Source organism: Citrus sinensis, chromosome 8, assembly GCF_022201045.2.
Source record: "Citrus sinensis cultivar Valencia sweet orange chromosome 8, DVS_A1.0, whole genome shotgun sequence".
Lineage (NCBI taxonomy): Eukaryota > Viridiplantae > Streptophyta > Magnoliopsida > Sapindales > Rutaceae > Citrus > Citrus sinensis.
Window position 1 is genome coordinate 7,112,071 of NC_068563.1, and position 24,410 is coordinate 7,136,480.

General features: G+C 33.4%; 1 protein-coding gene and 1 pseudogene across 5 annotated transcripts; both read right to left on the reverse strand.

Annotated features, from left to right (window-relative positions):
* Window positions 1-1,318: 1,318 nt before the first annotated feature.
* Window positions 1,319-13,583, reverse strand: LOC102626731 (disease resistance protein UNI-like). Of its 5 annotated transcripts, none has more exons than XR_008051094.1 (7): window positions 13,431-13,583; window positions 13,175-13,257; window positions 12,863-12,940; window positions 7,655-10,615; window positions 6,351-7,119; window positions 5,977-6,050; window positions 1,319-1,640 (listed from the first exon to the last, which is right to left on the reverse strand). XR_008051094.1 is itself a non-coding variant. In XM_052432279.1 (7 exons), exons 4-6 carry the CDS (start codon window positions 10,604-10,606, stop codon window positions 6,373-6,375), a joined length of 3,612 nt encoding a protein of 1,203 aa, XP_052288239.1. In that variant the 5' UTR covers window positions 10,607-10,615; window positions 12,863-12,940; window positions 13,175-13,257; window positions 13,431-13,583; the 3' UTR covers window positions 1,319-6,050; window positions 6,351-6,372. The 5 variants fall into 5 exon arrangements, 4 of the variants coding, with proteins under 4 accessions (XP_052288239.1, XP_052288240.1, XP_052288237.1 ...); XM_052432279.1 differs by having other exon boundaries at window positions 1,319-6,050; window positions 7,655-9,315; window positions 9,403-10,615; XM_052432280.1 differs by having other exon boundaries at window positions 1,319-6,050; window positions 7,655-10,590.
* A 5,553-nt stretch (window positions 13,584-19,136) lies between these two features.
* Window positions 19,137-24,159, reverse strand: LOC127899258 (uncharacterized; annotated as a pseudogene).
* Between the last annotated feature and the right edge of the window lie 251 nt (window positions 24,160-24,410).

Sequence of the window (24,410 nt, forward strand, 5' to 3'; positions counted from 1 at the left end):
TCATAAAATATTGTTTTGATGTTTAATATCAATCATTAAATTGTGAGAGATTAATTTCTCAAATTTTGTGTTAAAATTTTAAGTTAAAATATCCCAAACCAATTGTTTTATGAAAATACAAAAATATATAAAGAATTTTTCTCATTAATTTTCATATGAATATTATTATAGGTAATATTTTATATATTGTCACCATTAATTACCATCATTAAAATAGTGACTCTTAGTAATATAGAATTTTATAATAAGTTAATTGCAACCAAAGTATACCAACAAATAATATTTCACGATTCATGAACTAAAGCTAATTAAGAATATATTTTATGTTTAACTTTTATGAAATCAACAAAATGATATTAGAAAATAAAATGAAAATAGACTAGTGAAAGCTTTGAGTAATTTTCTGCAATGCAAGAATATTAATTGTAATATAAACCATAATTTCATCGTATAGCTACGCTAAATGGGAGTAACAAATAATATATACTTTACGATCAACTATTAAATGGTCCTTAATAGCATATAAAGTAGTGGGTATTTTAATATATACTATTAAACTTTTTTAAAACATAAGTAGTTAAGTATATGATTTTTAGGATATAAACAATCACGACCAAAAGTTTATTGATGTAAATTATATGGCATTCAGTTAAATGTACATACTTAATTCTAATTGGTAAACAATTCTCTTTCTTTCTTTGCTCTCTTACAACTTGAGGCACATAACCAAACGCGTGGCTATTAGCATTTGCCACCATGTATTTAACAACCCCAAATGAAGATATTAATTTTTTTAGTTCAATTGCTGCTTCAAAATGGGGTACTGAATTTGGATTTTGTTATCCAAATACCAAAAATTTCTCACATTGTGTTGGACAGTTTTTGGTTCTAAAGTTGATGACTGGTTTTGCGAATCAGGCTTCAAATGAGAACTTCTAAACAATAAGACAAATGGGTTTTGAGTTTATAATCTTGTAAACTTTGTTCTATTGTATAAGTTATGAAATCGCTGAAACATCACTACAGCTACAGATCTTTATGTGTCAATGAACTGCAGAAGCTAATGATCTACTTGTAGTAGACTTCTATTGCCCCTGCCGTTCTAGGAAGACAAACAAGTTCAGGAACTACTTTTGGACCAAACTCATAATATTGCCACTGCTTTGTGCCAATCTGAGACGGAAAGAAGATTGAAGTTCCTAAATAAGGCACATCATGATTTGATAGAAGTACCACTATGAGGAACAATTGATTTCAGGAAAGCACTAAAATATGACATAATCTCCCCCTAATGGTCTAAAGTAGTCAAGAAATGATATCAACCAAGCAAAAACACATAAACTAGTTGAGATACAAAATTATTGTAAAAGTCAATTTTGATCACAAATCCATTAAAATTGAAAGACATCAGAAACTTAGAGAACATTATAATTTAGGACTCATCTAAGTTGCAGATTCTGTAACTAACAGCTGAGTCCACATTGGTCTTGCATCAGCTGAGTTTGGGTTGCTTTTCCTCTCTCCTGCAACTCGTACGTGGAAGCGCCCCATTTGCTGTGTTATATACCGAGTCGATACCGTAACAAGCTACTATAATTTAAGTTTGATTACTGTAGACAATAGTCTGCCCTGCTCAAAAGCTATGCAGCAAGACATAACATCTTTGCAATGTTATACTTTCTAAAAGTAATAAGAAATGAAACCAAGGGGTAAATAGAACACCAAAAGAAATTTAGTCGGCCAACCACATTATGTTCCCACACAGTCCACTAATTAAGTTAATAATTAAAGGGAATCAAAATCTAAGAAATCTCATCTTCAAGCAAAATACAAACACACCGGGATTGAAAATCACAAAATCATAAAAAGAAGCTGACTTGAAAAGCTCAAATATACGTTCATCAGCCTCTCAACTTATATCTAAGAACAAATGCTTGCAGCTTGTGAAGACATAGATAATTGAAGCTGATGAGGCACATTTAACAGATGATAATCAAAACTCGTGTGATTAAAATTGTAATTCAATAATGGAGCACATAAAACAAGAAGTAACTAGTTGTATATATACCAAACAACTTTCTGAAGTTAAGGCGTAAAACAACAACGTAGAACAAATTAATTAAATATACCAGCACCAATACTCTTATTATTATCCAAATATAGAAGACAAATGTATCAAACAAGGAAAATGAAATATTGTTAATAACTCAAAAACCACTAGTGTCAAGAAATAAACTAATAAGTAAAACCCATAATCAGACACGACCACTTCAAAATCTCTGAAAATTGAGGTCTAAACATTGAAAACAATTAGACATATATAACAGTCAATCGAAACAAAGCCTTAAAATAATAATGAACTATAATAAGACAGAAACTAAATTATAAACAACCGCATACCCAGTAACAGTAATCAAGTAACAAGTCAAAACCATAATCAAATGTAGAATTTGAAATCCATACGAACTCTAACGTATTAGAATGAAAGAATAAGGACGATCGATAAACTAGACTAAAAAAAAAACATGCCAAGTTAAAAAATGAAGGTAAATAAATAAAAATGGTATAAAACTGCGAAAAAAATTAATGAAATGAAGAGAAAATCACAGGAATCCTATGAAAAGGAAGGTAAACAAAACCTTCGAGAGCCGAGAAGATGCCTTTTTTGTTCACTTTTGTGCCCTTACATACAATTTTTTTTGGTAATTTTGAAGAAAGTATTGGTTAAATATTGTCAGAACGAAATATTAATAGATGCTGGCAATTTCAAGAAGGACAATCTTCGATTCAAATGTATCCCTATGATAAAGAAAAAGCCTACTTGGCTAAATTTTGAGCACCACATTACAAGATCTAGGTGTATGTAACCATGCAAAATGAAACATCTATTAATTGTAAGTCCCTTGACCTCTGGAACCAGCCAACCAGTCTCTTTTCTGCTAGACAACCTTCTATCGATCAGACTAATAATATTTACTAAATCATGTTCTACAGTTAATGGAGTTGGACCCAAGGCAATTGTTAGAAGTCCGCCTAGACATAGAGTGCGCTTAGACGTGGGATGCTTAGAAATGAGCCGCCAACACAACCAGCCAACTGTAGTGTGCTTAGCAAAGCACCCAAGCACGGCCCAAGATCTAGAACTATCTACAAATTGTAAATAAGCTAAAATTTTATAAGTTTCTCCACATAGGTCCCTAGGATATTTATGGAAGTTGCTAGGAAGTTTCCTCCCCTAGAACTCTAATACCTATAAATAGGGGTAAGACCCCTCATTTGCCCACCAACCACACCACACACACAAACACTCTAGCACACACACAGGCACTCTAGCTTTTGTAAAAAGCTCTCTTGTATATTTTCTCTTTGTGAGTAATAAAATCATATTCAGCCATATTGCTCTACTTCTCTCTAGCATTTTCTGCAAGTGTTCTTGCTTCGCTAGTTTGAGGAGTGTTCTAGGGTTGCTTAACAACTTGTTCGCTAGAAGGACATCTTGGTCACAAAACATGGACATGCAAGAAAAAAATAATATTGATACGTTCTAAAAATAATATGCGTTCTTCTACAGTGAACCAAAAAATTTAGGCTAATGGTAGCAAGTGAAGAATTGTGATTTCACGTGCATTTTTTTGACATGAACGTAAAGGACTTTTTTTATAGTTTATATTGTTTAATATAACATTTGAATTGCAAAATAGGGGTACAAAATAGATACACGAAGTGATAAAACTAAGCTGATTATAATAAATATTGAATTATAAGATTTAGGTTTAATCAAAAAGACATAAGTGGCGCACAAAGTCATGAATTGATATCATCCATAATGCAAGTTCAAACAACTGCATAATAAGTTGCCCCAAGCTAAACTATTAATCTAGTAACTATTCCAGTCGATGTGGGGCTCCGATACTATATAGAAGCCTATGACCCAAAATTATACTTAAAGGTTATCTCAAGATTTGAGGGTTGCCTCAAGCTAATATTATTTTTAGCCTGGTAACCTTTTTTGTTTGTTGATATGTGATATTTTCCCTATAACTTTTATTAATCTTTATGCTTATGTTTTGTCATTTATCCCAAAATATAACATTAACAAAAGTTCCAAAATTTCCTTCAAGAGATATATTTGAGACAAGTAATTTGTGCAATAACTTTGTAAATTGATGAGCAAATTCAGAGAAAAGAATATATGTGCCAAACATAACGTTTATTATTGTGTTTATTTGTAGAGCTATTTAAAGCCCAAAAAAAAAAAAGCACCGGTCCGCTATGATTTCAAATAAGTTCAAGCCCTATGTCATCATTGGTACAAAAATGTATTAAAAAGGTTAAAAACTATTTTTAAAGGTTAAAAACTATTTTTATTTAACTTATAAACTTAGGAAATTATCAACTGTCCGCCCTTAAATTGTGCTATTATAAAAAATATTACAATATTTTCAGGTTGTGTCATTCATCTACCATAAATTTACAATCTGCATCATTTATCCACCAAATCATTAACTTCGTCAAAAAGTGATAGACGTCACAAGGGTAATTTAGACATTTAACACAAAAAAATAAAAGAGAAATTATCTAAGCTTACCATGTTATCAAAATTGCTACAAAATTTTAAATTTGTTCAATTTTCCAATCTAAGTTTATGACCTCCAAGATGTTAATTGCAGTTTGTAATTAATGACTTCATAAGGATAATTTAGACACTCAATATGCAAAATAAAAAATAAAATAATGGCTTAAAACATTAAAACAAAAACTACTTTTTATAATTGATATTCAATTAAATACACATAAACTCTATTTTTTCTTAATTAAAAATATTCTAATTTATTTTCTCAATTTATCTTCATAAATTTACATTAATAAACTAAATCCACAAATTACCCTAAACCCTAATTCATAAATGCCCAATCAATATAATAGTTTAATTCGATTTCATAATTAAAAAAAAGCTAAATTTATTATATTAGTTATGGTGCAATGTCAAAAATGTCCTTAAATCCAAGGGTAAAATAGCATTTTATTTAAATTCTATGAATTATTCTAACAATGTTAACATTTTGTTGGACGGTTAATATAAGTTACAAACTTAAAATAGAAAATCAAATAAATTCAAAATTTCAAACTATTTAGGGCAAATTTAGGATATATGGTTAATAATTTTCCTATGTCTTTTTACATTGGTTGATATAAGTTACAAACTTAAAATAGAAAATCAAATAAATTTAAATTTTTAAATCATTTAGGGCAAACTTAGGGTATATGGTTAATAATTTTTCTATTTTTTTTACGTTAAGTTGAGTTTCAAAGACATAATGGTCAATTTATTATAAATCTATTAATTTTTTAATGGAAGCAAATGATATAATGGACGAATGATATAAATTGTAGAATTAAGGTGCATGAACGATATAACTTTAAAGTATTGTAGTACTTTTAATAATAGAACAATTTAAAGGTTGATTGGCGATAATTTAAACTTTAATGAAGCAACTAAAAAAAAAATTTAACAAAGAAAAATAATTGAATGCTTTGTGAAACCAAAAATATTTGAAATGTTTTAAGAAAAATAAAGGAAATTAAATATCTTTTTAAAAAACATAATTGAGTAAAATCATTTTACAAAATACTCTTTCAAATGCACATTCCACAAGCCAAGAAGAACGGGTGGCTAACAAAAATCTCACTTTTTATGAGTTTATAAAATCTCACTTTCACAAAATCCAAAAATAACCAATACTATCACACAAAATATAAAAAAGTATTGCTGTCACGACATTACACACTTTCTTCGCCGTCTAGAAAGGTAGAACATTTTGAAGTTCCTCAATACAAAATGCGTACTATTACTAAATTGGCCCAATTAATGCCCCCCCAAAGGCCATCAATTTAGCCAACAAATTTGCCAAAGTTTTAACAATTGAAGAAATAGTGAGCTCAAAAGGAACAGATAAATTTTGAAGTTGAACAAACCTTAAGGTACATGCAACAAAGCCTTGAAACTTTAGTCTTCACAATTTAAGCACGCAATAATATTAAGTATCCACCTAAAAAACAAGTATAGAACAAAGCTTGTTAGCTTCTTGGGCATTAACTATGAATGATGAGTAAAATTAAAAAAGCAAACAAAGAAAATTATAGGAAGAAGAAAAGCAAACATTTAAAAAAAAAATTATGAGAAGGAAAATTTTGGTAGAACTCCGTGGCTCATCTGTGAAATTAATGTCAATATGTATTTTTATGTAAATAGGGTCTCTGGATTTTAGGATGAATCAATCAGCTACCACAAACGAAAACATGAACCAACTGTATATAGAGTCAATTAATTAAAGTTCTCAAGAGCTTACCTCTGCTCCAGAATTCTCGGAATCATCTATTTCCTTCTGAATTTGCGCGAAGCTTGGGACAACTAAGAAAGCGTCCATGTGGAGCTGGGATCTGATAACCCGCAGGCCAAAAGTTGGTGAGGTTTGGTAAATCTAACAGTGTCAAGTTCCAAAATCCATTCATAACAATTTCATTGTAATCCGTGACATCTGCTCCATCTTTATGCCAGAATACTTCTTCTAATTCATAATTACTTTCTACCCATAGTTGAGTTAGATTTTGAAGACTTGGAGCTACGCTAATATGAAATAGATGCTTTAGTTTGGGGCAATTGTAGAAAGTGATCCTTCTGAGTTTTGGGAAACATACAGGTTGGAGATGATCCTCATCCTCATCCTCATCAATGATTTGCTCTAATTCCAAGCATTTCCGAACAGATAACTCCTCCAATTGCAACAGATTTCGAGCAAGTGTCGATGAGAGGAGACGTTTCAACTTAGAGCACCGGATCACGAGTAAACGGGTAAGATTTTGCAGGCTAAAAATATGCGTGGGACCTTCATGATATAATACTTGCAGTTCTGGAAGATTTTTCAATTGCAACGACTTCAAACATGGGAATAGTTTGTTTTCTTGTCCCTCAGCGATAATAGCTTCCAATTGAAACACCACATGTACTCCAAGTTGGCTAATTTTCAAATCTTCCAAATTTTTTAAGTCGTGCTTCAACAGTGCTGGAATCGTGTCACTCAAATGGGAACAATTGTCCACATTTAGAATTTTTAAGTTCTGAGACAAATAAATAAATAACTTGATGTAATTAAAATCTATTAGTAGCTAAGATTATCACATGATAAGTGATGAACACCGCAAAAAACAAAAATAGAAACAAAATCCATACAAAAATATAATAATACATATGTAAACTAATAAAATAATTAAAAAGTAATATGGATTGATCATGTGAAGTGATATAAAGGTGACATTAGATTGTTTGAGAAAAATTAGTATTCTATTAATTTCTATGGATTGATCAACTAATTAATTGAATTTGAGTAATATTATATTCACTTCAGTAAGTGTTTGTATCAATTCTTTCTAAACCAAAATGAGATAAGACTTCCATTTGAACAATGATTTTAGGCCCTAAAATAAAGAAATTTCCCTAAGATATTTGAGCATTATTACTATGATCACCACATCCATGATCATCATCATCTCCATAGGACCAAATAATTAATGGCTGATCATAAAATTTATTGCTAAATTATCATTTTGAGTAAAATTGAAGGAAAAGAAAAAATATAAACACAAACAAACATACCTCTTCAAGATACTGCAAATTGGCTTCAAGTTCAGTACTGCTGATGGTCAAGTTGGGACAGTGCCTAAGGTGTGACTCTTCCAATGCTGTCCAAATTGAACAATAATTTTCTGAACAGAAGCTCTTGAGTTTTGGGAGATTGTGAAGTGTTAATTTTGTCAACAAAGGGAGGGCAAGCATCGAATTTCCATCTCCAACACTTATTTCCCCTTCATTGTGATCAAACTTTGCTTCGACAATACATTCCATTCTCCAGCATCCACTTACATAGAGACTTTTAAGCTGCTTCAAACTTCTAGCTTGTGACAACGTGAAGATATATGTCAAATTGTTGCACCCACACACAGTCAATTCTGTAAGAGCTTGGAGGCTGATCACATATTGGGCGGGCGCCTTCCATATCCACTTCAGTTCTGGTAATTGCCACATAGATAACTCTGCTAATCTTGAGAGCATCACAGGATTCCCACTCTTTCCATGCGGCGACTTAGAGGCATCCATTATGCATTCTAATTCTTTGCACTCGTTGACAGAAAGACAAGTCAACTCATTTAAGCCCCTTGGATCTATGCTTGGCACAATATTGTGACAACCTATAATCGTTCTTAAATTAAGAATTTCCAGTTCTTGATACAATGCCGAAAAAATACCGAGCGAGGTTGCTTCACAATTATTAATCTTTAAGCCCCTTCTCTGTCCAAAAATTTCATCTTCTTCTTGCATTAGAAATTCAAGTTTGTTACCGTTACTGACGTGGTGCCTTTGCAATTTCGGGAATGTAAAGTCTTTTGGAAGACGTGCAATTTTTTTGTCAGTATGTAAAGTCTTTCCATCGTCATTTTCTTCTGAACTCATCCCTTCAGCCTCCCAATCTTTTATCCGACCATAAAATTCTTCTAATTGAGGAAATTTTTTTATCGTAATGGGAGAAATACAACCAGAATTAATGAATATAAGAAGTTTCAATCTACTAAGTTGATCCCCAAGTTCTTCAGGAATTTCAATGGGAGACTCCTTGACACAAAGAATTTGAAGTCTCTTCAACTTTCCAAGGAAAGATGCGTCACTTACTTTACATTGAATCAACTGCAGAACTTGGAGGTTGGTCAGGAATTGAAGCGATTTAAGTGAAATGACTCCACCTATTACAGTAACAACTTTCAATGCTGGCATCCCTTCGAAAAAATGCTCTGGAACATGAAATTGATAGTCATAACCACTAGGAAGCTCTTCTTTTACATATCCCAGGAAAGAGATTCCTTCATATTGTTCCATTGCCCGTTCCGCCAATCCATCTGTAGTAACAACTTTCAATTTGTAGTTATATACAGTATTCTGCAGTTGCAAAATTTGAAGGTTAGGACATACCAAACTGGTAGGAAGCTCTTCTTTTTTATTTCCTACCAATGAGATTCCCTTGCATTGTTCCAGGCTTTCTTCCACTACCCGTTCTGCCAATCCAATGCCAACTTTACTAGTAAAATATTTCTTTCCCACTGAGCCTATCCATAAGGAAACATCACGAACAATGTCATGCATTTTCACAGATCTATCATTACCGGTGTCTAACAGCAGTGAAGAAGCTTTGAGCTCTTTAATCGTTCCACTCACTAGGATCCTGGCTTCTTCGATTGACTCAACTTGATACCAATCCAACGCCACTGCATATCCAACCAAATCATTCGAATCTATCTCATAATCTTCTGGAAACAGCGAACACAACAAAAAGCATGACCTGGAATCCTCACCATTCAAATTATCGTAACTAAATTTGAGACAATGGTAAACGTCTTGGTCATCCTTACCAATACCTTCTATTGTATTGAGTTTTGCATTTTTTAGTTTATGTAGAGCTACTTTCCATTGACCAAATCCTTTACCTCTTAGCGCACTTCCAACAGCCTTAATAGCTAAAGGCAACCCCTTACATTCATTAGCAATTTGTTCTGAAACACCAATCAAGGTTGAATCAGCATCAATGCCGGCATGCTTTCTTAGTAAAGCCAATCCTTCTTCTCGCTTTAGAACACCTAGTTGAATCTGCGTGTCACAACCCATGCGATCACAAACTGGCTGAAGGCGAGTGGTTAGAAGGATTTTGCAACAATTGTCTCTATCACCAACAGGAATACCTACTGTCTCCAAGTCAAGTTCATTCCAGACATCGTCAAGGATTATGAGGATCTTGCGGCTTTTACTCTCAGAGAACATCAAGCGCAATCGATCTGCTCTATCCTTCTCATCTTTCTCCGTTAATGCCCAACCTAACGACTTTACCAGCTCACTTTGAACATTTATTATATTTGGATCCCGAGATATAGTGGCTATCCCTACGTCATCGAAAATCTTTTGTTGCCGAAGTTGATTGCCCGCAAATTTTGCCAAGGTCGTCTTTCCAACACCACCGAGACCATGCAATCCCACCATCTTTGTGCTCTCTTTTTTCAGTGCTTCAATGATCTGATTACAAGCCAATTCTGTAGTCTCGAAAGACATAAAATGTCTTGGTGCAGGCAATTCTTTGTTCGATGATAGAGGTGTAGGATGGGCAACAGTGCTGAATTTGCCGCGGTCTAGTAGATCGGCCAACTTGCTAGTCTTCTTTAATGCTTTTCTGCCCAGCCAATATCGGCAACCCCAATTAGGACACCATCCATTAAGACAACTCTTGTTTTCATCTATCTTTGCTTTCAAATTTTGAACATTGGCCATTTCTTTGACTACATCCGCCAGCCACTTCTCTACATCTTTCTCCACTACTACGGCGCGGTGTTTTTGTCGATCTTGTTCTACTTTTTCATTGATGCCATCTTGTGCCTCCTTCAAATTAGTTTCTTTATCCCCAAGTTCTTTAATAATGCTGTTGAAGCAGAACAAATAGCGAGCTTGGTTTATGGTTGCGTCCGCCAATAATTCTCCAAGTTTTGATGCAACACCTGATAAAATTTCCATGCTATTTATCTGCAATTAATGAAATTGATCTCAGTATGCTATAAGCAATTAAAACAACATGGCTTGATCGCAAGATCGAACGTGAACGTTTAATTACTTTAATTTTTTTTCTTTTGGCTTATTAACGCCAGCATTGATCAATAAGAGCAAAATGCAAAACAAAGGAGAAGAAATAAGGTAAACGTTATATATGAAGGATTACATTGAAATTAGATTACTTTAGAAATTTTTAAATAAAAATTTAATAGAATCCGGATAAACCTAAGAGTTTGTTGTGCATTGCGAGTGAAGACAGGCAGTTGCGTGGGGAATATGATAAAAGTGATGAATAACTGAAAGGGTAAAAGCTTGTTTAGTCCTTATATTATGAGGTTAGTGTCCATTTTGTCCCTGTATTTTTAAAAACACCTTAAAACGTCCCTGCTACTAAATATTGACACTTATGCCATTATTTTTTTATTATTTTTAACTTGTTTTTACAATATTATATTTTTACAATAATATTTCTTTTTTGGATATTAATAAAAAATTAAATTATCAAATTAAACTCAAAAATAAAATAAAAACAAAAAAGGTATATATTAATTTTTGTGGAAGCTCACGTATGTCTAAAAATTTAATATCGTAAAAAATTACATTATCAATTTTTTTAGAAAAATTAATATTTTAACTCAAGAGTGTGTTCCACAAAAATTAATATATATTTTTTATTTTATTTTATTTTTTGGTGTTAAATTGGTAATATATTTTTTTCTTTTTAATAATGTCTAAAAAAATTATTATAATAGGGTTATTTTTTTTCTTTTTAATAATGTCTAAAAAATTATTATAATAGGGCAATATTATAAAAATAAGTTAAAAGGAACAAAAGATAATGGCAAAAGTGTCAATAATTTAATGGTAGGGATGGTTTGAGGTATTTTAAAAAATATAGGGACTAAACGGACACTAACTTCAAAATATAGGGACTAAACGAGCTTTTACCCTAACTGAAAAGCCACCCATAATAACAATTAAAAAGAGTATTAGAGATTCGAGGAGTTCAACATCCTATGCAAGCCCACTAACGATAAAATTTGAATGGTTTCAACAGGATTACCATTTTTTGACCTTTAATAAATATTCTAATAAAATAATACCATAATTCCAAACAATATCTGAATTTCTTTTTCCTTCAAATGTTCATTAAACTCACATATTGGATAATTAATTTAATTATTTTTTAAATTATTTATTACCCTATCTTATTATTCAATAGATATAAATGACACCTTATTTGGTATGGTAAAAATTGGAGTAAATTTTCTTTTATTCTCTAAAGTTTGGACCTATTACCAGTTATATATAGTATTTGTATTTTGTAAAATTTTACCTAAATCGTCCATATCATTACTTTTATAGCTATTGAACATGAATTTTCCAGTGTAAGATACTATTTTTGTCTATTATAAATTAAAATTCAAATAAATCTATCATGCAACAAACAAAACGTAAAGAAAATTAATTAGGTTTTAATTGGAAACAAATATAAAATATTGATTTTTTGATTAATTTTTGTGAATTCTTTTATTGTTCGAATTAGAATTAAATAATTTGTATAAGGATAATTTATATGAAGATAATCTGCAAAATAAGCTTATATGCCGAATTTAAAACATCTCCCGTCATCGCACCATCCGATTTTCTTTTGTTTAGTTTCTCACTCCACGTCCAACCACATCCAACGGCTGATGCTGCAGTCTGTACCTTACAGATTCTGTAACGTAGTTTTGTCCTTAAAAGAGTTATATTAGCAATCATATATTTATCAAATTTTTTTAATAAAAATTTTGTTTAAAAATTGGCCAAATGGGTTTCATGAAGAAAATAGAAGGGCATGAACAGCGCCGCTTTCAATATTTATTGTGGTTGTACAATTGAAAAGACGCATTGAAATGGACCAATTTGAAATGGCAGGAGAGCATAACGGACTCATGTTGGGACTTGGGTAGGAAAATTGATTTTATTTTTAAAGTATGGTCAACAATACTGACTTGGAGGTGATTGACGTTAAGTTAAATTAATACAAACAAATGGCAAAAATAATTTAATGAAAATTAATTAATAAAAAAATGTTTTAAAAATAAGAACTTAAGTTCTTGATCATTAATATCCGTATGTTTTTAATCCAACGGCTCAGAATTGGCATAAAACTAGCCATTGGAAGTAAAACACAAAATTCAAATTAAGGGCCTATGAAACAATAAGATCTCATACCTTCTTCGTTATAAATCCTCAATTACTGCTGAAAGCTCCAGTTAAGAGAGTCGCACAAGTTCGGAGAAAATTAAAAAGCTGCATATGGCAATATAAATAAACATCAGATCAAAACGACATAGGATATATCTGGCTAATTAACATCTTATATAAGTCCTTGTTCTCAGTCAAATCTTTCATACTTAGAAAAAAAAAGATTGAAATAATAACTGTATGTTTTTAATCCAACGTGCAAAATTGGCATAAAACAAACTAATATAGCATAAAAACGAACATCAAATTAAGAGCCTATGAAACAATAATATCTCATACCTTCTTCCTTATACATCCTCAATTACTGATGAAAGCTCCAATTAAGAGAGTCGCATAATTTCCCAGAAAATTAAAAGCTGCATCTAGCAATATAAATAAACATCGAGTCAAAACAACATAGGATATATCTAGGTAATGAACATCATATATAAGTCCTTGTTCTCTATCAAAATCTTTTCTTCTTGAAAAAAAATAATAATAACAATAATAATTGAAATAATAACTGCGGGTGATACAGGAAGCAAAAGTAACATACCGAAATGAGAGCAGCTCACATATCTGGTGACTTCCAAGAGAATGAAAAATGAATGACCTTAGGCAGCAAGATCCAAATCATGTATCACAAATTGCTAGTTTGCTACTGACTTCGTGGCTTCACTTTCCTTTTCTTTTTCTTTTTCTTTTTTAATTAAATTTTATATCACAGTGTGAATTGAAAGGTGAAAAGTGAAATGGTACACATGCGTATGATGAGGGGGTAATTTTTAGACACCTCCCCGAGGTTTAAGGTCTTCTGAATTAGATGGATTGTATTTTCGTATTATCAAATACCTCCCCTGCCCGTTTTTATTCCATTTAGTATTTTCTAAATGGCTGAAGGTAAATTGGTAAAAACTCATTTAAATAAAAAAAAAATCAAAGAAATTCAAGAAGAAGCTTTGTATCTGCCATTTGTATTTGGGGTATCTTTTTGGTTGTTGAGTGAATGAGCTTAAATCTTAAATATTTATTTTCTTATTATATATTTCTCATTGGAAAGAATTTGAATCTTATTCTTATTAAACTTATTCTCTTTAAATAAAAGTAGATTTCTCTCCATGTATTTAGCGTGTATTTTGAAATTAATGTTCAAAATATCTTTAGATCCTATTATAAATATTCATATCTAAAATCTCAACAGATTCCAACATATAAATATATATAAAGAGAGAGAGTAACGTTCTAATAAGAAATTTCTTAAATTATCAAATTAAAGGATAATTCAAAAGATAAAAAAAAATACATAATCTAATATATTATATAACAAAATATACTATATTAAAATATATATTTTGCTTAATTTTTTAATATATCCCATAATAACTTAAGAAACCCTTTATTTACCTGATATATATGTGTGTGTGTATAATTTTTTACAAAATAAACAATTTAGAGTAAAACAAAGGACATTCTGGGGGCCTTTTGCTAGACTACCAATCTACCATTTTGGATTGCAATAAAGTGAAAATACTGGACTACCAGTCTACTATTTTGGATTGCAATAAAGTTAAAATGGTTTACACCAAAAAAGAAAAAAAAAAGTGACAATCAATCTTGTCGGCCAATACATCGACTTTTATTATGCAAAAACAAATTATTGCAAGCACTATTAAAAAGCAATCGATGATTTCGCAATTTGGTTGTCAAAAAGCAAACTAGATCACGATTCCTCATTTCAAAATGGGACAAAATTATGGTATCATAATGGTACCGTACTACGGCTGGATTCAGCCTACACTTATTTTTTTAATTAAATAAGTGAAAATTAAACTTATAATTCAAAATAGAGGACTGTAGATGCGTATAAATTGAAGAAGGTAAATTTTGTGTGTACATAAATATTTTAGTTAACAACAAAAAATTCTAACAAGTTAATATAAGAGTATCATAGCAGTACAAGAGAATTTTTTTTTTTTAATGTTAAGAGTTATCGAGATACCCAATATATATATGTGTGTGTGTGAGAGTGGAGGAAGAAAAAAAATATTAAGAATAGTTTTGGCATTTTGATGGGTTTTATAGAGTAAAATCTATATTTTCAAATATGATAATTCTTTAATTTAATTTGGTGTTATGAAAAAAAAGGGCATTTTAAATATGTTTTAAGTTATAAATAACTCCATCCAAAATTTAAAAATGAAATCTTAGGGGGGAAAAAATTTCACCCGAACTAAGGCCCAAAGTAGCCGCGGCATTTTTCACCAATTCTCCAATTCCCAATGTGGTCTAATTATTTACAAGGAATATGAGTAGGGGTGGCCACGGTTCGGTCCGGTTCGATTTGGATCAAAATTAAGCAGAACTGATTTAAATCGGTTATTTTATAAAAAGAACTAAATAAGAACCGAACTCAATAAAAACCGAACATAAATGGATCTTTTCGGATCGGTTCGGTTTTTCGGTTTTGGGCTTATTGGGCCTATTTTGAATTTCTAAATTGTTAGCCCATTAGGCCTCATGAATGTAATAATTTTATTCAATAATTAATTTATCCTAATTTCATTACAAATATTAACAATAAATACAAAGTATTCAAAACACATTTTATCACTAATATCTTACTAACTACTAATAAGGTACTTACAAAATATGAAATATTAAGATTTCAAAATACATAATCAAACTCCAATACTCCATCTACATAAATATAATGTTGTAAAGACAAATAAAAATAACAACAATTAAAACTTACAACACAAAATAAAAAGAAAATTTGGAAACAAACACCAACAACAATTTTTAAATATATATATATACCTGTAATCGTGTGTGTGCATGCCTATTTTAGTTATCTCACGCAACCGATTAAAATTTAACACGTGTCTATTTAAAAAAAATTCCAAGAATAACTCGGTTTTTCGGTTTGGTTTTTTGGTTCAGCTGAGTGAACCGAATACCGAACCTGTATTTCGGTTTTTTTACAAACCATATATTTCAGTTATTTTTTAAAATTAAAATTAGTCCGAACGGAATGGAACGGTTCGGATCAATTTTTTCTAGTGCACGGTTTTTTTGCCCACCCCTAAATATGAGATTCTCTACCACTCCAATTTATCCCATTGTTAGCAATCCTATTAGCTGTTTTATATCCTATTTTTATTATGCTCCCCAAACAAATATGTTTCACCTAAAGGTGCCCAACGGGCTGCACCGTCCGTCTGAATGAGCGCACGAGAGGCTCCACATGACACGGCAATCTTTTTCTTTTTAATGAGGGCGTGTCTGATATGCTCTTTCAAGTCTACATACTTAACGTTCTTTTTTTAAGTGCATATATTTTTTTTAAAGCTCATGTGAAATTCAGTAGTAAGAGAATGCGATACTAGTTAATAAGTTAGAGCCTACAAAATAATAATAATAATAATAAAAAAATTTTCTTTAAGGGTTAACATTTTGTTGTTAACTTGAATTTACATACAGTTATAGATTATAGTCCATCATAATATTAATACTTACAAGTTTCAAATGAAAATTTAATAATTAACATTTCATTAACACAACTATATTATCTAATTTTGCAATAACAAATTGTAATACAACAATACATAATTCTAATTTCATAGACAATAGTAATAAAATCTCTACGTTAATGAAAATTTTATTTTGATATATGTCGGTTTGCTTGCTATTGATGGCCGATGGTCGTATGCTAGCCTGCTAATGAAGCGTGTTTATTATTGGTTTTTTCATGTGTCTTGCTTTACCACATCTCTTCCACAGCCTAACCTAGCCTCTATGTGTGTCCTGCCGTGCCATACTATACAAACACGTATCCGGTACCATGCCAAGTACCGGTCGGCCGGTCAGCCCTTAGCCATCTCTAGTTTCACGTTCACACTTTCACTTTCACCCCTAAATGAAATCTAAACGGCTACTGGCAAGTAAGAAAACCTGTTATTCTTTATTTTGAAAATAAAAGGAATTGCTTAGTTTGATATTGTTTTTGGTAAGTCATTTTTTGTTTTGAAACATTTTTCTGAGATGTTGTTGTATTTGGTGAAAAATAAATTATTTTATTTTATACTTTTAATGAAGAAAAGTAGAGAAAAACATTTTGTTGTTTTCGACAACATTTGCCTTATAAGTGCACCCGTGCCACTTTTTTCTTGTTTTATTTGTATGATAATTATCATGGACCCACGTAACTTTCTTTTGCATTTAAAATTTCATAATAAATTAAATTAGACAAAAGAAATGAGTCCCACAAATAATTTATTTTATAATTTTTTAAATAATACTATTTTAAAATAAATTATCAAAACAAATTTCATATTCACTAAAATTAATCATATTCATATTATAAAATAAATATAAAAACAATATTTGAAAAGTAATGCTAAATACACTCTTAAATTTTATGTACGTCATTAGAATTGATGAACAATATGACAAAGATGCTACGACTTAAGTAGGGATGACAATTAAAGCTGGATTTGGAAAAATTCATGTCTGCAAATTAAAAAATGTGGATTCGGATATGGAAATTTTGAATTCACATGGATCCAGATAAATTTTATTTTAAATTAAAAATTAAATGAAAAAATAAAAAATAAATTTTATTTGTGGTTTTATGATGTTGTTGTATATTATTCATGTTGAATTATTAATGGTTGGATTATGATTGAATTTTATTTGATATTATTAGGTAAATTATTGAATTTTATTTAAAATTAAAAATATATATATTAAAATTAAATAAAAATAAAAAATTATATTTTATTTGTAGATTTATGAGATTATTGTATGTTATTCATGTTGAATTATTAATTGTTGAATTATGATTGAATTTTATTTGATATTATTAGGTAAATTATTGAACTTTTAAATTATATATTAAATTATTTAATTTTAATTTTTACGGATCTGGATCCAGAATATCCTCCAGTATCCGTTGCGGATATTACCTGCTTCTGGATCCGCATCTTTTTATGCGAATTCAAATATATAAATATGAATGCGAATCCGAATCTGGATTTTACCAACCCTGAACCTAAGCATGAATGGGCCTAAAGTTTTTACAACAAACATGGATCATTCAATGACACGAGATGTTTTACAGCTCTCATTAGTATAATTAAATAATTAATTCATCTCTATATTCAACTTACTCCGTCTCAAATTGCATGCAAATACGAAAATACACTTCTGAATCGTTCACTTGAGGAAAATTCCAAATTCTCCACGTAGAATTTAGATTCAAAGCATAGCAAATTAGACATAATTCTAATTTATATGGGAAATATAATTAGCGAAGACACTCTTTATATAAAACATTATTGTCACAAGATGCCAAACCTAATAAGATTCAAGATCTTAACATACTTCATATGAAATTTGATCTTGACGCGTACCGACACGCATAACATCAAGACTCTACTGCATATAATGTAACTTCATGTGTTTTTCGCTCTCTTGTGGGTCTATCGTTTGTTTGCAAACTTTTCCATTTTAAATTGACAATTATAGGCGCTCTCTTGTGGTACATAAAATAAACGTTTATTTTTAGAATATTATTATTTGTCTCAATTTTTGATTTAATAGTTAATCTTAATCAATTCTTAAACTGCCATAATCAATTAATTTTTTACATTATGGCATCTTAAATAAATTTAGGATATGTAATAAATAAGAACTGGTAACGTTTGTTCTTTTAAAGCATAAAACAACCGTAACATTGGTTTTTACATTTTGAATTTTTCTTGCATCACTATTTAGAAAAATGATGTTAAATCAACTCACAAAATATATCAAGCCATCTAAAATCCAAATATTATTACATTTGTATTTGCATTGTTAAATTGTTGGAACGACGGCAAAGCAATTGAAAAGATATTAACAAAAAAGTAAAGATTGGCCAAGGATTATTCATGTTTAGGAAATGCCTTAACTTTTGATATAATCATTGTTATAATTATATTGTAGAAATAATCAATTACCTAATGTTTGTGGTGGTAAATATTATTAACTTGTTTTACTATACCCGTGTTTATGTTGGTCTCCTTTCTGTCCATTTCTGTACAACGAAATATTCGCATGTTTTGATAGAAATTGGTTTAAATGACATTTAAAATAGCATATCCCCAGACAATTAACAAAATATTTGGATGGTAGGATGAAGTAATAAATAGTTTTACAAATTACCATATTAGAGGTAAAAAAAATCGAGAGGTTACTTGACAATTATGACGTTACTAACTACAAATTTAACACAAAAAGTTTAATTAACTTTTCTTTTTGAGATGGCAAAATCTCTGGTGTTGAAAACAATGAGGTTTGAGGTTCAAGCTTGAATATCAAGTTACAATTAGTAGATGGTCTTAGGACATATCAAAGATTTCTTTAAAGACAAAATAATTATTATAAGCAATAGGAATTTATGGTATTCAGAACATGTAACCTTGGCACATGAAGCTTGAGTCCAGCAAAAGATGCAGCTAGCCAATCCTTCAACTTCCAAAACCCCACAAAATCTCTGTCAACATATCTGCTCTACTTCAATATTAAGCACATTCATAGCGGTATCAACAGCTTACAGCGCCAAAATATTTTCCCCAAAAAGAGTGAGAGATTTCACTGAAGCTAAGTTGTGACTTGTAACTGCTCAAATGTTCTATAACACGATATGATTATTCTAGTAACACAAATCCAATAGCATGCAACATAATCTACTCTCTAACATTGTGCATTAGTAAAATAAAACAGAGTAAAAAGAGAAACCATGCCTGTGAATCTCTTCTTTTCCCCCTGCCACCCCTTTTTTTGGTGAAGTCCATCAAATGAAAATGCAGCATGACCACGTTGGCCACTGCCACTGCCATTGCTTCTTCAACTGTGCCTTTTGTTGCAGGAAATATTCAAGTGAAAGATTGGATTATATAATTCAAGATTCCAATAAACCTGAGCTGCAAAGGTTGCCTTCCACTAGCCTATCAGAGACTATGCTTTCTATTTTCCTAGTTTTTTAATCATAATTTTGCAAGATTTATTTATGGAAAACTGGGACAAAATTTTATGTAAGATACCATAAAGCCAAACACAATCTTTTTAATTCTCAGCAGCAACATTTAAAGTTAAAAAAGGGAAGCCATATAAATATAACTATGTTTGGTACAAGCAACAATTATTTCAAGCTTTCAGAAATGCTAGCAAGAGATTGTAAGAGAACTTTACCTAGTCACAGAATATGTCAAACATACTACCACCAACTGCCTTCAGCACGATTGTTATGAAGTAGCTTTTGAATCGGAAGATTCCAGCTTCCACCAGGCACCATTATTTTCATTCTTGATACAATCTGCATCACTGGCATTAGTTATATCATCAACATTTGCATCCTCACTCTCATCATCCCAATCAAGGCTTCTTCTCCAGCACTGGATTATAAGTCCACTCCGACGTCTTCAAACATCTCGGTCCTTCCATTTGCCAACAACCGATATGGCTTCCTTCCTTTCCTTCCCCATTAATATATCACTCGAAGGAAAAAAAGCATCAGCAATTCTCTTCAACGTCTCATCGTTTATAACCCCCCAAAAAAAGGGTCTTCAGACACCTCAACTTTGCCTTGTGCAAAACCTCCACAAAATCTGAATTATCCAACACAACAGCCAGACACTCAATCCTTCTTTTGTCCATCATATCCACCGTATGATTCCTCAACAAAATATCTACAGCTTGTGGCTTATCTAACACTGTCTTGATCCAAAACCCCTCTGTTTTCAACTCATCTGCCAAACCATAACCCACTTTTGGAGTCAAAATTGTCCTTGCAGCCCTTTTATATTTTTCCATCTCCATCGAATACTTGCCACTCAAATGGAATTACCAGACAGGAATCCCAGTAACAAGTCCACTCAACTTCTTCTCATCTGATCCCTCTTTCACTCTGGCGGAAACATTAATAACCATTCACCAGCCACAAATTACCCAAGTAAGTACTCGTGTCGTCAACACTTACCCTTCACTTCATCTACGCAAACAAGAATTCAAATTGCTTACTAGCTAGTGCTCGAGCAAAAGCCAGAATAATTTAAATATGCGTGTGTGTGTGTTAAAAGAGAAACGGTAGCGAAGTTATTATACAATAAAGCAAACCAAAATAAATTCTACACTCGTGTGGGTGTTTCGCTCGCAAAATCTGGACAAGAAAAAATAAAATTGATACAATCTCCAAATAAAGAGCATTCCTCTTGGTAAAATAGACAAATCCTATAAATTTTGATTAATGGTGCCAAATGAAAGAGTTGTCATTTCATGTACATTTTGTTAACATGAATAAGGGTACAAAATAGATAACAAAGTGACAAAAACAAAGCTAATCACAATGAATGATAAGGTTTAGAGTAAACATAAAGTTATAATCTTGAACATAAGTGGCGCTCAAAGCCATGAATTTGATATCATCCATGAGGGGAGTTCAAACAACAGCATGTAAGAAGCAACAAGTGTTGAGAAAAAAAAAATTCATTCTAACACAACAGAATAAATTGTAAAGAAATCCTAGTTTGTATAAAAGAAAGAAAACAAAATTAAGGAAAACATAAGTGTTGATGCTGAAATCTGCTCGCCCTTTGACCGACCAGATTCTTTCACCAACGTTTACGTTATCAGCTGTTGCTCGAACCACTGGGGTTGGAATCACTCTCCTCTCCCTTACCAGACCTGCGTTCACCAAAAACGGATCAGAGACGCCGGTGGCTTTGCCGGCGTAAACCCTCCGATGCCTAAGTTAGCACAAGGTGTTTACGGGAAAACAGTTAAATTTAGATTCAAGAATGGTTTCTAATTTTCTCGAAGTTTGTAAGAAAATAGCCTGATTTCAATTTGGCAGCGTTTTCCCTCTCTCAGTTTTTCTGTCCTTTTCTTCATCGATTTCTTCTTCTTTTATAGCCGCTGTCCCACGTTCCCGTTTAGCCTTCATTCCCCTTTTTTCGGGTAGTGGCCGCCCCTCATGGGACTCTAACTGCTACATTGTGGGCAAACGTGAGATCTCGCATCTCTCGCAACGGTTCTGGAAAAAGCGCAACTACCGTGATTCTGTGGGATCGTGTTCCCACTTTTTCGGGGGATGAGTATCGGCTCGGAATATACCTCTGGTTGGTACTCGTCTCTGGTCGGACCATGTTCGTCTCCGTGTTCTGCTCGTACCATTTGGTTGAGGTGATTCATGCCGGCGTGGAAATAATAGCATGGCCGACCTGGTGCTTTTATTTACTTAACACCAGTCCCCCAGTTTCTGGTCTTGCGAGTGAAATGAGTTAAGAGTAGAAACTGATGGTCGAATCTTACCAGCCCGGGGGCTTCTCATCTGGTCTTCTGCTATGCCGGGACGGATCTGAGGTACCGTTTTTCTCCTGGGGAGATTCCGACCTGAGCATGGGCCTTAATGAGCATGTCCATTGCATATCTGGGCTTGCATCTAGCCTGGTCTCTTGTAACGGTTGGTGACGTGGCGCTTCCCGACTCTTCGTATTTGAAATTTGAAACGACGGGCTATCCATCCTCGATATATGGTGAGTGAGCTGGCATATCCCATCACTTAAACGCTTCAATTTCCCCCTTTTCGTTTCAAATCCCTAGATAAAAGTCATCATCATTTTATTATTCGTTTCTCCGCCGTTAACCAAATCTTTCTCTGAATTTTGCTCACACTTCCCCCGTCCGGAGTATCCATTTGCTGGGTGTTTTCTCTGTCACGGCAGCGCTATCAGTGTCAGTCTATTCCAGGTATAGCCTTTAACTTCTTCTTTGGCTATTGTTGATTGGGTTCTGTGTTGGCCCTTTTTGTGTTCGTATAGTTGGGTTTGTTTTGGTTTCCTTTTGGGACTCCGATATGTCAAATCGGAGAAGGAAATTGATTGTAGATGAGGGTGACGAAGAATAAGAGGATTCACGCCTTAACTTGGCAATACCCACTGATTTTTTACATCCCTCTAGTAGTGTAGGCCTCTCCCATGGTAGGGATACCCTTGAGTACCCTCGTCCCTTGACCATTTCATCTTCCCCTGACCTAGAGCTTGTTGGAAATAGAGGAGGACCTGCGTCGGGCTCTGGTGAGAACCATAGTTCTGGTGGGGTTGGGGTCCCTGCAGAAGTGGGTGATGGTGAGGGAAGCAGCTCCGAGCCGAGCTGACCACCTAAGAAAAGAAACCTTGGGCATAGGGTGGAGGCGGATTCTTACCCTATCGACCACATAGCCTGTGCCACCACCCAAACTGACCTATTCAAGCTTAGGAACCTCTACGACATTTCTGAGGAGGTCCTCCTTGTAGTTCCTGGGAAGGGTGACGTTCCTAGTCAGCCTCCGCAGGGGTATGTGACGATGCACCTAGAGAGCTTCAAACTAGGAGCTCGGCTACCCCTTCGGCGTTATTTTGCCAAGATATTGGGAGGTATACACCTGGCCCCAGGTCAGCTACACCCGAACGGGTGGAGGGTTCTCTCGGCTATGTTTGTGTTGTGGGAGAGGTGCGGGTCGGAGGAGCCTTCCCTTGTTTCATGCTTTTCAGCTCCATCATGTCATCTTCTGGTGCCATTGCCCCACTAAACTGCTCTGCAAATTCCTGGCACATCTGCTCGAAGGTTTTAATGCTGCCCCGAGGAAGTTTCCTGTACCACTCTCGTGCACGTCCCTCAAGGGATAGTGGGAACACCCTGCACCTTTGGGATTGAGATAATCCTTGTACCCCAGTTATGTCGTTGAAGCGCTCTATGTGCACCAGCGGATCAGTTCTTCCCGAGTATCTAAGGTTTGGGAGGCGGAAATCTCTCGGAATAATTGCCCTCATGATCTCTGCTGCGAGCGGTGATTCTCCGTCCAGCATTATCCTCCAACCAGGAGCTCTGCTCCTTCCTTGCATGTCGTCAATTATCTGCGCTAGTCTGCGCACTTCCTCCTCCAGCTGCACTGCACGACCAGGGTCACGTGCTGCAACTTGATCCCGCTCTTGCACTACATCATGCAAGTATTGCCTCAACTCTGTTTCCTCTGCATACGCCACCCCGTCGTCCTCGTCAGAAATCTGTCTGGCCGGGGACTGCTCTTCCTCTCTAAGAAATTCTCCCCGCAGAGGTATGTTACCTCTCTCGCCACCAAATCTCCCGGTGGTTTGACTTCTCCTCGCACTATCGGGACCTGATGCCACTCCACCACCTCTCACCCTTTCCTCCTGGGTTACCCTTCGTTCGCTCCACAGCTCATGCAGGATGGTTGTCAAGGTCTCCATCTGCTTTTCCATCCGTTCCATCCGGTCGAACATGGCTTTTTCCCGTGCTTCACTGGCTATCTCCCTCAGCGTCACGGAATCGTTAAGCCTCATATCACCCCCTTGTGCACTACTTCCTCCTGTCTCCATTGCTTTTCAGTTGCTTCCCTTCTCTTCTTGCTATCAACAGAAGCTTTTTGCTTAGCTCCCCACAGACGGCGCCAAAATGTTGATGCTGAAATCTGCTCGCCCTTTGACCGACCAGATTCTTT

Bases quoted from the DNA above. Each gene is read 5' to 3' on its own strand.
- LOC102626731 (XM_052432277.1), bottom strand. From the start codon at position 10,606: ATGGAAATTTTATCAGGTGTTGCATCAAAACTTGGAGAATTATTGGCG. The intron at 7,120-7,654 runs GTATGTTTGTTT...TATTTGTCTCAG, and splicing joins ATTTGCAGTATCTTGAAGAG to AACTTAAAAATTCTAAATGT.